General features: G+C 37.5%; 1 protein-coding gene across 2 annotated transcripts in view; it reads right to left on the reverse strand.

Moving 5' to 3' along the window:
* The window catches only part of DOK6 (docking protein 6), a 359455-nt gene that overhangs the window by 248700 nt on the left and 97548 nt on the right, over positions 1 to 13207 (reverse strand). For both annotated transcript variants that reach the window (XR_015727578.1, XM_045790250.2), the window contains exon 2: positions 5748 to 5855. Coding sequence is in view for 1 of the 2 variants with exons in the window: in XM_045790250.2 (XP_045646206.1) it covers positions 5748 to 5855 (108 nt within the window). In the remaining variant the exon portion in view is untranslated. The remainder of the gene's footprint in view (positions 1 to 5747; positions 5856 to 13207) is intronic.

Genomic DNA, 13207 nt, shown 5'->3' on the forward strand with positions numbered 1-13207 from the left:
ATGCTATTACTTACATTTTACGGATAGTAGAGTGAGAGAAAGATACTGTTTAAGTCACACTACCATTTTTTCTGATGTAGTACCATTAAGGATGATTGCCTCACACACAACTGGATAGTTTTAAAAAGTCGAATAAAGACAATAATTTTGCTAACATAAATCATACTTCTATATACTCTAAGTCAAGCCCAGTCTTATGGGTATTTTCTAAGAGTCCGATTCCTTATTTTTCAGTGAACAGATATCTGCTATGGGGCCACAGGTTATGAACAAAAATTCTGATTGCCAAGTGATCTATTTTCCGTGGCATCCTTAACCTGAACAGACTGATGCTTACTGGAGATATCTTAGATATTGTAAAATCATAATGGACCTTGATTCAAATATTACAAACATCAAGTTTAACTCTGGAAGTTCCCTGTTATCTTGAAATCATAACTTTGCTGATGCCCTCCATGTGTGGGTCTTACCACCTGATCTCTCCTGCTCGTCTCTGACTTCAGAGTTGCCCATTCCCAAGGCCCACCCATCTCTGTCAGAGACACTACAAAGGTGACATACCATGCTGTGGGCATTTTACCCCTTCCTTCTATCCTACATAAGAACCAACTTTTCATATTCCCTTTCTTTGAATCTTTTCTGAGTCATTAGCATGTGACCAGATAGTATGAATAAAACAATAAAGAAATGATCATGGGTTAACGTGTGACTGTCCCAGGAACCAAGGTGTGTGTTAATAGGAGCTTATATTAAAAAAAAAAAAAAAAAAAAAACAACTAAGACCTCTTCAACATAAGAGATTACAGTTGGATGAATAAATGAATGAATGAATGAATGAATGAATGAATGAATGAATGAATGAATGAACAAATGAATAAGATACCCTACTGTGAACGATTATCACTCTGGGACCTTCCAGCAGACATTTTAAGAGACACCAAACCTTTGAACACCCTTCACATCACACCGACCGTGTGCTCATCCAAGCAGAGAGCCACTGAAATCAAAATGAAAGCGTTCAACATAACACACCGTTCACATGTGTTGTTTACACACTAAACTATGGTTTTGCTCCTATCTTTAAGGATATATTTCCAGGTGGCTGTTTTTCATAAGGATGTCTTCATCTTTTCCCCAAATTTCGCAGGTGTTTGCTTCACATGAAGATAAATACTGACAACTCCAAAAAGGAGTAGAGCAGGTAGAACAAAATGATGTTTTCAGTGTCAGGTTGTAGGGGATTTAGAAATAAGATTGGTCCCCATACAGGCATTGCTTTTCTGGCATCATGTAGTCCTCCTCATAGGAAATCCACATCGTTCCATCTTCATTCATCCTTCTCAGGGATTTTATTTATACTTTCCTCCCTACAGACAGCACTCATATTTATTTTATTAAAATTTCTATGAACTGTTTCTTTTTCATCTGCTTAGAAAATTAAGGAAAATTTATTAGCTGATTCTATGTAAATTGCTTTAGTTCAGTTTTCATTGAGGATAAATTTGTTTTGAATATCTGTTATGACAATTATATACAGCTACATTTTCAACCCTAATGCATTTTTAATAACTTCCTTCGGCAGCTAGTGATTTGAATTTCAAATTTCTTTCTACCAAGAAGTAAAAAAAAAAAAAGTATATACCATTTTATAGCAGTTTCATATAAGAATTGATTTATGCAGCAAGATCTCTCTCACAGTAAACATATCAAATGTCTAAATGTTACCATTAATACTCATAAGCTTTACAATACGTATGCTCCAGACAGAGCATAGCACAAAGTTAAAAGTTGGCAAAGAAATAATTCTGTCCTTAGCTATTTTTCATAAGTCCCTCACTAAGGTTGGACACATTTCACTCATTTGATTATTTTGATTTATTGCTATTGAGGACTATAGCAGATTTTAGGGCATATCAAAATAACTGACCAATAACAAGTTTAAAGTACTTAATAATTAATAAATACAACAACTGGGGAAATCCACACTAGTCTATTTTAAGCTTTTCTTGAAAATGAAGATTTTTTTTTCCCAATTCTGGGGATCCAAGATTTGAACTGACCATTAATTGCTCAAAGGAAAAAAAAAAGATTTTAAATATATCAGCCTTTTTCATAAGGAGATCTTCCTTTATCTACCTGAGCACCGGAGGGAGCTGAGAAATTTACAGCTTTCCTCAAAAAAAAAGGATTCATGATTCTACAAATGGAAGAAGCCATGGGAAGTGATGGTTCACTCTGATTTTACAGAAGCGAAAGTATATATATGTCGGGATAAAAATATCACAAGCATTCGTGACTGCTATTTTGCCTTGATGGCTGGTTGTTTAGGGCTGGGACAAATTAATGCCATCTGACCTCTCGGGTGGCGTCCTCACAGGGAGGGGCAGCCTCAGGGAAGAGCAGGCCACACAGCCTCTGAGGTCCTGTCTTCTCTCCTCTTCCCCTTTTCAAATGCCAGTATTTTTCATGGTTTTCTTTTTGGTAACATAAACAATTCTCTCTTTAGAATTGTTAAAACTTTCATTTGGGAAGTTCTAGTTAAGCAGTCTCAATAATTACTCTAAATTTTACTGTTTAGTATTTTAACATTTATTTCACTAGCATTTTCTTTCAAGTGCCACTTTTCGTAATTTTCTATCATTTTTTGGATTAGCTGGGGTTTAAGTCAAGTGTCAACTTTTTTGATTTGTAACTCTTGATAAACTTAGAATTGAAATACCTGTAAAACACCCTGAATGTCCCCGTAAGGCTGGTACCAAAGTCCACGTCTTTTAGAGGAAAGAGTTTTATTTTGCACTGATCAAGCTTTCACAGAGAGGCATTAATATACACCCACCTTAACATCACCATTCAGTAGATCTCCTGGGCTTCCGCACTACAGTCTGGCTGTGGTTCTAACTGTTGAATGAAAATATCTATCTGGATGTACCATAAAGAAACCGAATCTAACATGCTGAGAATGACTTCTCTTCACCACTGAAAACGTCTCCTCCGCACAGGGTCCCTGTCTCTGTGACAGCATGACCACTCATCTGTCACCCAGTCTGGAAAGACAGCAACTCCTACTCCTCTCTCTTCCATTTCTTCTACATCCGATCAGTGAAGGCTTGTGATTTTTACTCAAAGCTCACTCTTCTAGTCTTTTCTATCTTCATGGATCACACCATCCTCTTCTGTTTGCTCAAACCCAAACTCAGGAATCTCCTTGAGTCCCACATACCTTTCACTAACACCCCCATCTAATCCTGAGGTACATCCTGCCAGTGTTCACCAACCATATCCAAAATGTGTCCTTCCACCTCCAGCTCCAACACTAACATCTTCACCCAAGTCACCATCACATCTAACCTAGACTAAAAATGGCTAACATTTACTGCAATTTACTATATGCCAGGTAAGTAGTTACGTACTTAGCTATAAAATTTAATTAATTAATAACAGCTTGTTATATTTAATCTCATTATATACGTATAGTACTATTTTATTCCTTCAATAACACTTTTTGTGTTATAATCTGTTATATTATTATAATCTTAATCTGTCAGTGGAGGAAAATTAAGTACATGGAAATTAAGTAGTGTATGCAAGTACACCCAGCTCTTAAATATGGGAGCTCAATTCCAGAGCCTACAATCCTACCCACTGTGTAATGTTGTTAAGATTTTTTTATTCCAGCTCTATTATTGAGATATTGGTATATAACATTATGTAAACTTAAGGTATACTATGTGATCTTTTGATACATATGTACATTGTGAAATGATTACTAAAACAAGATTAGTTAGTATCTCCATCACCACTGGCTAGAGGATAAAATGAATAAGTTCCAGAAATCTAATGTACGGCATGGTAACTATAGTTAATGATACTATATTATATGCTTGAAAGTTGATAAGAGAGTTGATCTTAAATGTTCTCATCACACACACACACACACACACACACACACACACACACACACACAAGTGATTAAGATTCTTGATCTTTCTCCACAATCTATTTTCCAGGATGATCTTTTTCCTTCTTGAGTATTGTGTCTGAGTCATGAGTGTTCGAACAGCATCCAGCCAGCATCCACCACTGACCAGCGGGCAGGGGTTCTGATGAGGAATCCAGAGTATACAGTGTGCTCAGTCTTTCAGAATTTTACTCAAAAACTAAAACTCACATTTCACAACTTTGTAGTTTTTCATTAAATCAGGTTTAAAAATATTGCCATGATCATAACCATGATACAAAATACCAGTAAAACTTAAGACGTCATATAATTTTTCATATAATTAGAATAGGCACCACTGTGCTGTTTGTTCTTTGATACCCTATCTCAAACAGTGTTCAAAGGAGACATGTAATGTAATACATACTCATGAGAAAACCAAACTCCCATAAGCTAGTAAGTGACTGGACAGGAACTTGAACTCGGATTCTCTGATAGCAAGTCTATATTAATATACAGAATATATAGAATCCCTCATAAAGAATTCCAATGCTAAGCCCTCAGATAGAGTTTCAAATATAATATAAATGATGGCTAGATATTTGTGTAATAGAATTAGTACGTGTTGTAGAAAAATCTATTTTTTTAAATAACCTTTATTTTTTAGACTGTTTTAGGTTCACAGCCCTATCCAGCAGAAGGTGCAGAGATGTCCCTATAGCCCCTGCCTCCACACATGCACAGCCCCCCCCCCCCCATTATCCACATCCCACAGCAGACTGGGACATTTGTTACAACTGATGAATCTACTTTGACACAACATAATCACCCACAGTCCATATTTTACAGTGAGGTTCATGCTCGGTATAGTACATTCTACACATCTGGGCAAATGTCTAATGACATACATCCACCATGATGCTGTTGTGAAGGACCATTTCACTGTCCTAAAACCCTCTGTGCTACATCCGTTTAGCACTCCCACCCCCAACCCCTGGCAAGCACTCTGTTTTTAATAAAAGGAGGAATTAGACAACATATCACATACAATAAACTCCACAAAATCATCACATAATTCACGGTAGCTTACTCTATATTACCAACCATGAGGAATTAGAGTCTTTATGGAGCTTTATCGAGGCCTTTCGTCAACAAACAATCATACCGCTTCACAATTCTGAGTTCTGTCCATGAATTCTCCACGTAATTATCAAATACTTCACTGCGTTTTGCTGGTATCACCGAAGACCACTTTAGGCGGCATATTTAACATCATTCTAGGGTTATTTCCTACACACTTTCAATCCTTAGTAAATTGATATTTCATTCACAGAATGTATGGCCACATCCTACACATCAGCATATTTGATGGTCCTTTCTTGTTAAAGCTATAAACAGCAACTACTACACACATTAGCAGAGTCGTTAGTACGGCTAACACCAGCCTCCAAAGTTTTATCTCCTCAATATTGCCCACAGTTTAAATCAAAGTAACAAACGCACAATTAACCTGAACAGAGGGAAAATGTCTACTCAGCACGTTGGGAAATGATGTGGTTGAATTATGAGTCATCTCATCTCGCAAAGTAGCAATAAAAATAAGTCTTTCATTTTGCCGAGGTACCACTGGCATTTACAGCAGATGATTAAAAGAAAGGAGAAAAATAACTTTTGCATTTTATCAGAACAGGGACATTTTATACTGGTCATGCATTTTTGCCCGCAGATTTCATCTATCAAAAGAAATGTCTCCACGAGTTGTTGCCAAGGGTCCACTTATTCCCTAGCGATTCCGAACTCTGTGACTTACCTTATGAAAGTTTCTGAAATACGCTGCCTTTTCATCCGGAAATTTTTCTAGCCTTCTGGGTCCTTTACTAGAAGCCTTCTTGAAAACCAACCAGCATCGTCTGAAAATCTGAAAGCAAATGAAGAAATCTGATTATCTATCTTTTCGCGTGAGTTTTGTAATGCCAGGAATTTATCTATTCAATTAATCCACTGGAAAGAATTTTTTCTTTTAATGTACTTACAGAGAGAACAGTTTTTGAGTCCTAACCAGGTTATTCATTAAAATTACAGTGAACTTTAAAAAACATAACATTTATTATAAAAATGACTTTTTTGTGGAAAGATTTTATGTTATGAGGTTTTCAATGTGCTAGCTTCATCAATGGTCTTTAATCTGATTGGATCATCTGGTGTCAATACCATATAAAATATTTATCTCAGCATGCCAGTGACAGGGCGATTCTCTGTTTTCCATGATAATGCAGTCACAATTTATAAGATCAAGCACTTTCATAATGCTCAATTTTCTATCTTTCAAAAATCACCACATTTAAAAATTAACTTGCCTTGTAGGATTAATTTACTTTAAAAGACCAAATATTCATTTTTAATTTAGAAAGCAGGAAGATACGTGTTTTTATAATGGAAACATCTGCCTTACCCTTTCATATTTTTTCAGTAACTAGCATTTGTTAAATGCTTATTATATGCAATACATCTAAACATTTACATACATATTTAATCCTCATACCTACTACATGAGGTAGTTTATCCCCATTTTAGGATTTAGTGACCGTGGCAGGATTTGAACACACTTCTGTCTGAACACACATCTCTTCAGCTTTGGTAAAAAAAAGCAGGACCACTAATTCCACACACACATGCCGTCATTCCTGGACTCTGCCCTTGTTTATAGGACTAATTAATATTGGACCTTGAGCTTGTCACATGATGCCCCCTCTGTCACCCTCCCTCCCCAGGTACGTAAGGCAAAGTAATAAAATGAGTCTCCTTTCAGTAATTGGAAAGGTCTAGAAATGCAAAGTGGCCACAATTTTAAATTTCAACATTTAGCACAGTTTTGTTGGAGTATATATTGTCTATAGCCATAAACGAATGCACTGAGGGAAAACTCAGGAGACCTTGATTGTTGTATTTCTCTTCTATTTCTTTGGTCAAACTGCAAAATTGCTATACTGTATTCCTTCCTCCCTTCCTCCCTCCCTCTTTTTTTCTTTCTTTTCTTCTTTCTTTTCTTTCTTTCTTTCTTTCTTTCTTTCTTTCTTTCTTTCTTTCTTTCTTTCTTTCTTTCTTCTTTCTTTCTTTCTAAGACTGGCCAGATAATATAATTTCTTTGGAGCGTTCATCATTCATTACTCACTAGAAGACAGTGTTTCCCATGTTAAAAGGCACTCTTAGAATACTTAACACAGAAGTCCTCTCATAAAAACAGAATCAACAGAATAACAATGCACACACTTTCACTTGACTCTTGCTACCTTTCTTAGCTTCTTCCTATTAGCTTCAAAAAGCATCTGAAGGATAACCCTGAGCTCTGGCTCACGTCTGTGTGTTCTCCTCTCTAGCTGGAGTGAGATGCACCTCCTCTGTGATGTGATTCCTAACCACACATCTGGAAATAAGGTCTTAAATTACCCCCCAGGTCTGCTGCTGTTCCTCCTACACACTTGTTTTTAGCACACTGTGTTCCAGCTAGTTATTTACTTGTTGGCCCCTTACTGATCTGCACCCCCACGGTAAAATATTATTAAAAATCACTGTGAATGCTGGTTATGATATAATATCAGCATATGGTTTGTTTGGCTTTAACTCAATTCTATGTGGGTTTATTTAGAGTTATAGATTCTGCCTTTTAAACTTTAAAAAGGTCTTTATATTTTAAGTAAACTTAAAGTAATACATTTAGAAAACACAAACTTATAAGAAAAGGTGGTTTGGTACAGTGGAAAATGAATAAAGCTTTGTGTTAGTTTGCAAATTCGGGAGTTCCTTGGGCGAAATCTGAAACTGGCCCCTTTCCATAGAGGGCAAGGAGATACCCAAGACTGAGGCAGGCCACCCCAGGTTGGTAGGCGGCAAGTTTAAGGAGCAAGGGAGCTCACATACAAGTCTTGTCTTGGGTAGCCACAAGACAAGCACATCTCAGCAACCCCTGCCCCCACCACCAAATCTTAAAAATTCGTAGAGAAGCCTTAGAGGGGTTTAGTCACACATTCAGTCCAGAGGATCTCAACAACACATCACTCTCTCAAGACCGTGTGTTTGAAATGGCTCTGCCTACAGGCAGGGTGGGTGGAAGGTATCCTCCACGGATGGGGTAGGGTGAGGTCCAGCTCTCAGGCCAACTGGTGATAATAACGTCCTCACAATGACCTCACCCAATGTTTTAGAATCCAACAGATGGGTTTACATCATGGTTTTGCCATTTACTAGCTGTGTAACCTTGGACAAATTATTTAATGTCTCGTGGAGAAGGGTACCTCATGGGACAGGGGCAAGAGTCTCCAAGATGGGCCCACATCCTAGTGCACAGTAGGTTCTGTACATGGTCAGCTCCTCTCTCTGTCTCCTTTAACTTGCGAAGTAGGTGCAATTTGCCGAAGTCATATGTAAGGACATTTGTTTTATTAATGACACATAATTCTAACAAAATTCAGATCCAGAATATTCAGATCCAAATATTCTGCAGCCAGAACAATTAAACCACCATACAAGGATTTTTAAAAATAAAAATGAATATATTGATGATCTCTGAAACTCGGACTATGGACCAGGAAGACTGGACTTGGAATTCCAGCTCTGCCCCTTGTGAGAGCCATGTAACTCAGGGCAGGTCACTGAACCCTCTGAGCATATATCCTTCTCTTAGCTTGTGGGAAAATAATGCCTGTATCATAGGATTGTTGTGACAGTGAATAGAAATAAAATATACAAAGCTCATGCCTCTGTAAGGCTCCAGAGGAGTCATGAACTAACAGACGGTGGTACAATCCAAAATAGATAAAATACTCTTAGAAATAGACTTTGCTCAGCACATCCATTGCCACTGTGGATATTTACATATATTGTAAAAATCATTGCTTGTACCAACATATTTTTAAAGGTTTCAAATAATTCTAACAATTATGGGAATTGTTATATATACTATTAACAAGCCGTCTAAATACTGTGTTGAATGCAAGTGAGTTACTGTTAATTTCACAATGGTTTGGATATTCTTAACCAATATGGCTATTTACATTTATTAACACACAGCTGAAAAAAATAGAAAAAAAACCCTCATCAGTTTACTCTCTTTCTAAAATTACTCCTTCCACAATACAGTGTGAATTAATTTTTGCCCAGAATGAGTCATTTCAGTCATTAGTGTAAATCCCACACATTTGTATTGGAATTGAGGGTATTCTATTGTAATGCCTAGAATACAGAAAATAGTGTTTTAACCAGAGCATCTTGATTTTCAGTGCACATTCTGCTGTTTTAAATGTCTTGTCTTGCAGGGATTATTTTAACTTCTCTAAGATCTAACTTCTTTTTCTATAAATTCAGATCAATGAACTTGCTATTTGAGGATTTAATAAGAGAGCTCACAGAAAGTATCCAGAATATGTGTTTGAAGCATAGCCCTTACACTATTATCTGAAACTCTTGGGTTTTGAACACTGTTATGGATTAAACTATGCCCCTCCTAAATTCTCATGTTGGATTCCTCAACCCCCAGTGTGATGGTATTTGGAGATGGGGCCTCTGGGATGTAATTAGGTTTAGATGAGGTCATGAGGGTGGGGCCCTCAGGATGGAATAAGTGATCATGTAAGAAGAAACCCTACAGAGCCTGCTCTTTCTCTCTCTCCCTGTGCTCCCACACACACACAAGAAGTCATGTGAGCACACAGTGAGCTGGTGGCCATCTAAAAGATGGGAAGCGGGTTCTCCCAAGAACTTGACCATGCTGGCACCTTGATTTTGGACTTCGAACCTCCGGAACTATAAGAAAATAAATGTCTGTTGTTTAAGCCACTTAGCTTATGGTATTTTGTCATGGCAGGTCAAGCTGACCAAGACAGAAACTTTTAGATTTGTTATTAGCAGAAGTGGTGATGGTTGATAGTGGATGTAGTTGCAATAGCAGTAATATTGTAGAAGTGAATAAATTACATGAATCAGAGTAGAAATTTGAGGGACTGGAGCAGATAAATAAAAGTATCATTTGCAAAGTGGGATGTATATAGATTTTCAATATTTATCTCCTATTTATTAATGGATTTAGAATCCTAGTTAAAGTAGGAAAACTCTCTTTGAATGGAATTGAGACCAGATCCCTGATAATATGGCCTTGGTTCGTTCCTACAGAAGAATGCTTTCCCCTATGCGCTTTGCACTTCATTGCTCATAGCTCAGGAGCCATGATGATGTCAAATGAAGCCTTATAATATTCATGGAAACACAGAAACACACTCACTGACCGTAATACCCATCTTGTGTGACTACAGCTATTTTCTATTAAAATGTCAAAATGAGTTAAATATAAGTTGGAAAGCATAAGTGTTTCCACTTTGGCGCTCAGTATTACTATGGAATAAATCCAATAATTGATAATAAAGAAAAAAGAGTGGGTATTTTCATTAATACATCTATTTGCTATTACATTAAGAGAGGCAACCACATAAAGATAAAAATTATTGTTGAAGACTTAATTTAATAAACTGTTTACCAAGCAGAAAGCCCTTAAATTATTAGTTTCTTATTTTGTAATAATGTTAGGTTTACAAAACAGTTCCAAAAGTGGTACAGAGAGTTCCTACATAGATTTTACCCAGCTACCCCTAATATTAACATTCTAAATAACCATGGTACATTTTTCAAAACTAAGAAATCAACATGGATAAAATACTACTACCTAAACTGAAGAGTCTATTTAAAAATCACCAGCATTTCCACCAATATCTTATTCTGTTTGGGGATCCAATCCAGGACACCACATTGCATTTAGCTGTCCTATCTCCCTAGACCCCTCTGATCTTTGATCTTTTTTTGCTGTTCATGATCTCAACAGTTTTGAGACTACCGACCATGTATTTTGCAGTGTGAAAATTACTACACAAAAATCTCACTTAAAATGGGAGTCAGGAGGCCAGAACAGGGAGCCCTCACTCACTACCACTCTTGGTCAGTTACAGACCTCACAGGAGGAGACGTACCACCTGGCAAGTCCAATACTGCTTCACCAGTCCAACAGGAGGAAGGAACATTTCCTTCCTTGCCTGGCAATTCAGCCCATGAAACACCGTCATCAGCCTGGACCCTCCTCGTCTTCCTCCGGCAGACTTTTGTTCAAAACAACCCTGCCAACTTCGTCCTTTTTCTTTATAAAGTAATGTCCCTCTCCTTTGCTGTTGGACCTGCCTGTGGCTTTCTCTATAGCTTGTTTATCCTGACTTGCAAATCATCTCCTATTCCCAAATAAACTCATTTTCTGGTAGAAAAAATAACTGGCTGCCTTACTTTTAAAGTGTCCAGAGACGTATCCACAGATCTGTACCTGTGGTCAAACTGAATAAAAGATCTCTTTTAATATGAAGTCAAAGGCCAGAAGGGGGAGCTCTGACACCCTACCACTCAACAAGAAACACCTTGCATTCCCAATAGGGAAATGCCTCTACTCTACTACCCCAGCAGAGGAAAGGAAGATTTTCTCCTTGCCTGGCAACAGCCCAGCCAGCGAGAGATGTAACAACTCAGCCAATAAAGAGCCACTATACTCTGAACTCTCAGTTTACTCCAATGGACTTGTTTATTATAACGGCCCCTCCCACAGCCCTTTTTCCTCTGTGAACTAGGTGTTTCTCTCCTTTGTTCTCTGGACCTGCCTGTGACTCAGGATAGTTTGCTTGTCTCAAATTGCAATTCCTCTTCTTTTCCCAAATAAACGCATTTTGCTGGTAAAATAACTGACTGTTTCACTTTCATGGTCAACAGTAAGAAATTTCTCAATTTATGTTTGTCTCAGTAAGTTACTTTTGATATTTCAAAAATCGAATGAAAATCTCACAGTAAAGAGATTAAAACAAATAGTTTATTGGGAAAAATAAATGCATCATAGCTATTTGGACTAGTTATATTTTGATTAGAGATCTAGTTGAATTTTCAAACTCAAAGTAGTGAAAGAATAATTTAATAAATGCTAATAAAGGCAGAGGTTTTTCATTTTATTTTCTTGTTCGATGCAGATTTTCAAAATGTTTTGCTCTGTCATCAGAGTAAATAATAAAAAGGGCCCTGGTGCTGAGACTTTGCAAGAATCACTCCGTGTCAATGTGAAGTCAAATTCAGCATGAATCAGCATTCTAACAACAACCTTCATACTAGCAGCATAAATAAGTAGAAGCATGAGGAAATCACTTCTTTGTTACGGTTCATCAAACAGGATTTTAATAGTGTACTATGTTCTGCTTTAGACCCTAGAAGTGATGCCTTATATAATAAGTATGTTGGAGAAATTCCAAGGAAGAGCAGCAGAAAAGACTGCTTGAGCCCACGAAATCACTCCTCTGAGAGAAAAAAATATATAAAGGAGTAGGTTTTATTTTGCTTATAAATGAAAGATATGAATTCTTCAAGTCCATGAAAAAGAATCACATAAATGAAATTAGGTACCTTATTTTTATTTTTGTCCCACGAGACAAAATAAATAAATGCCCTTCATTAAGCAGTATGTGGGAGGGGATGGTGCAGTCTCTTCTGCCTGGCTCTTCAAGGGCATCTAAAGATGCAGGGACCATTTGGCTGGTTAGCAACAGAACTTACTGCTTTCAAGAAGATGCATTTTCCTCCTGTTCTGTCCCTTAGCTGATGACACTCTTGCCTGTCCCCATCATGGCTCAGGAAGCTGCTTTATTCTCTCCTGAGGGATTGACTGATTTCACCTTTTCTGTCAGAGTTATCTTCCAAACATGCCAGTTATCTCACCAAACAGGTTCCTGGGTACTCTTCAGGTTTTTCTTCTAGAAAATTCCATGTTGTTGCCAGGACTCCAGAAATCCCCACAATCCCCAGATGTTCCACGGCCTCAGCTTTCTACTGCATTAGCCAGCTGGCCAGCTAGCCATAATTACATACCCTTTTAACTCCTTTCTATCCGATGGAAACCCTTTTACATCATAGCAATCTCTTTTCCTTAGTGCTTTCTCTTTTCAAGGTGATTTTACATCTTTTCTCCATTTCGTACTCACTGTGAAGTAAATGGTGATTTCTTGGCTTTAATTCATAGCCATAACTATGTTATTTAGCTAGGACTCATTCAGAAGCTCTACCTTAACCAAAAGTCGGATATAATGGACCTTTTCCATCATGTTGACGTAATGAACTCTCCACCTCAAAGAGGATTTGAGCAGAAACTTGGAAGAATTTCTGACTGTAGGAACTGTTCAACCCGAGCGTCCACTGCACTAAAGGAAG

The sequence above is a fragment of the Ursus americanus genome, chromosome 19, assembly GCF_024610735.1.
Source record: "Ursus americanus isolate L20-20 chromosome 19, mUrsAme1.1.p, whole genome shotgun sequence".
NCBI lineage: Eukaryota > Metazoa > Chordata > Mammalia > Carnivora > Ursidae > Ursus > Ursus americanus.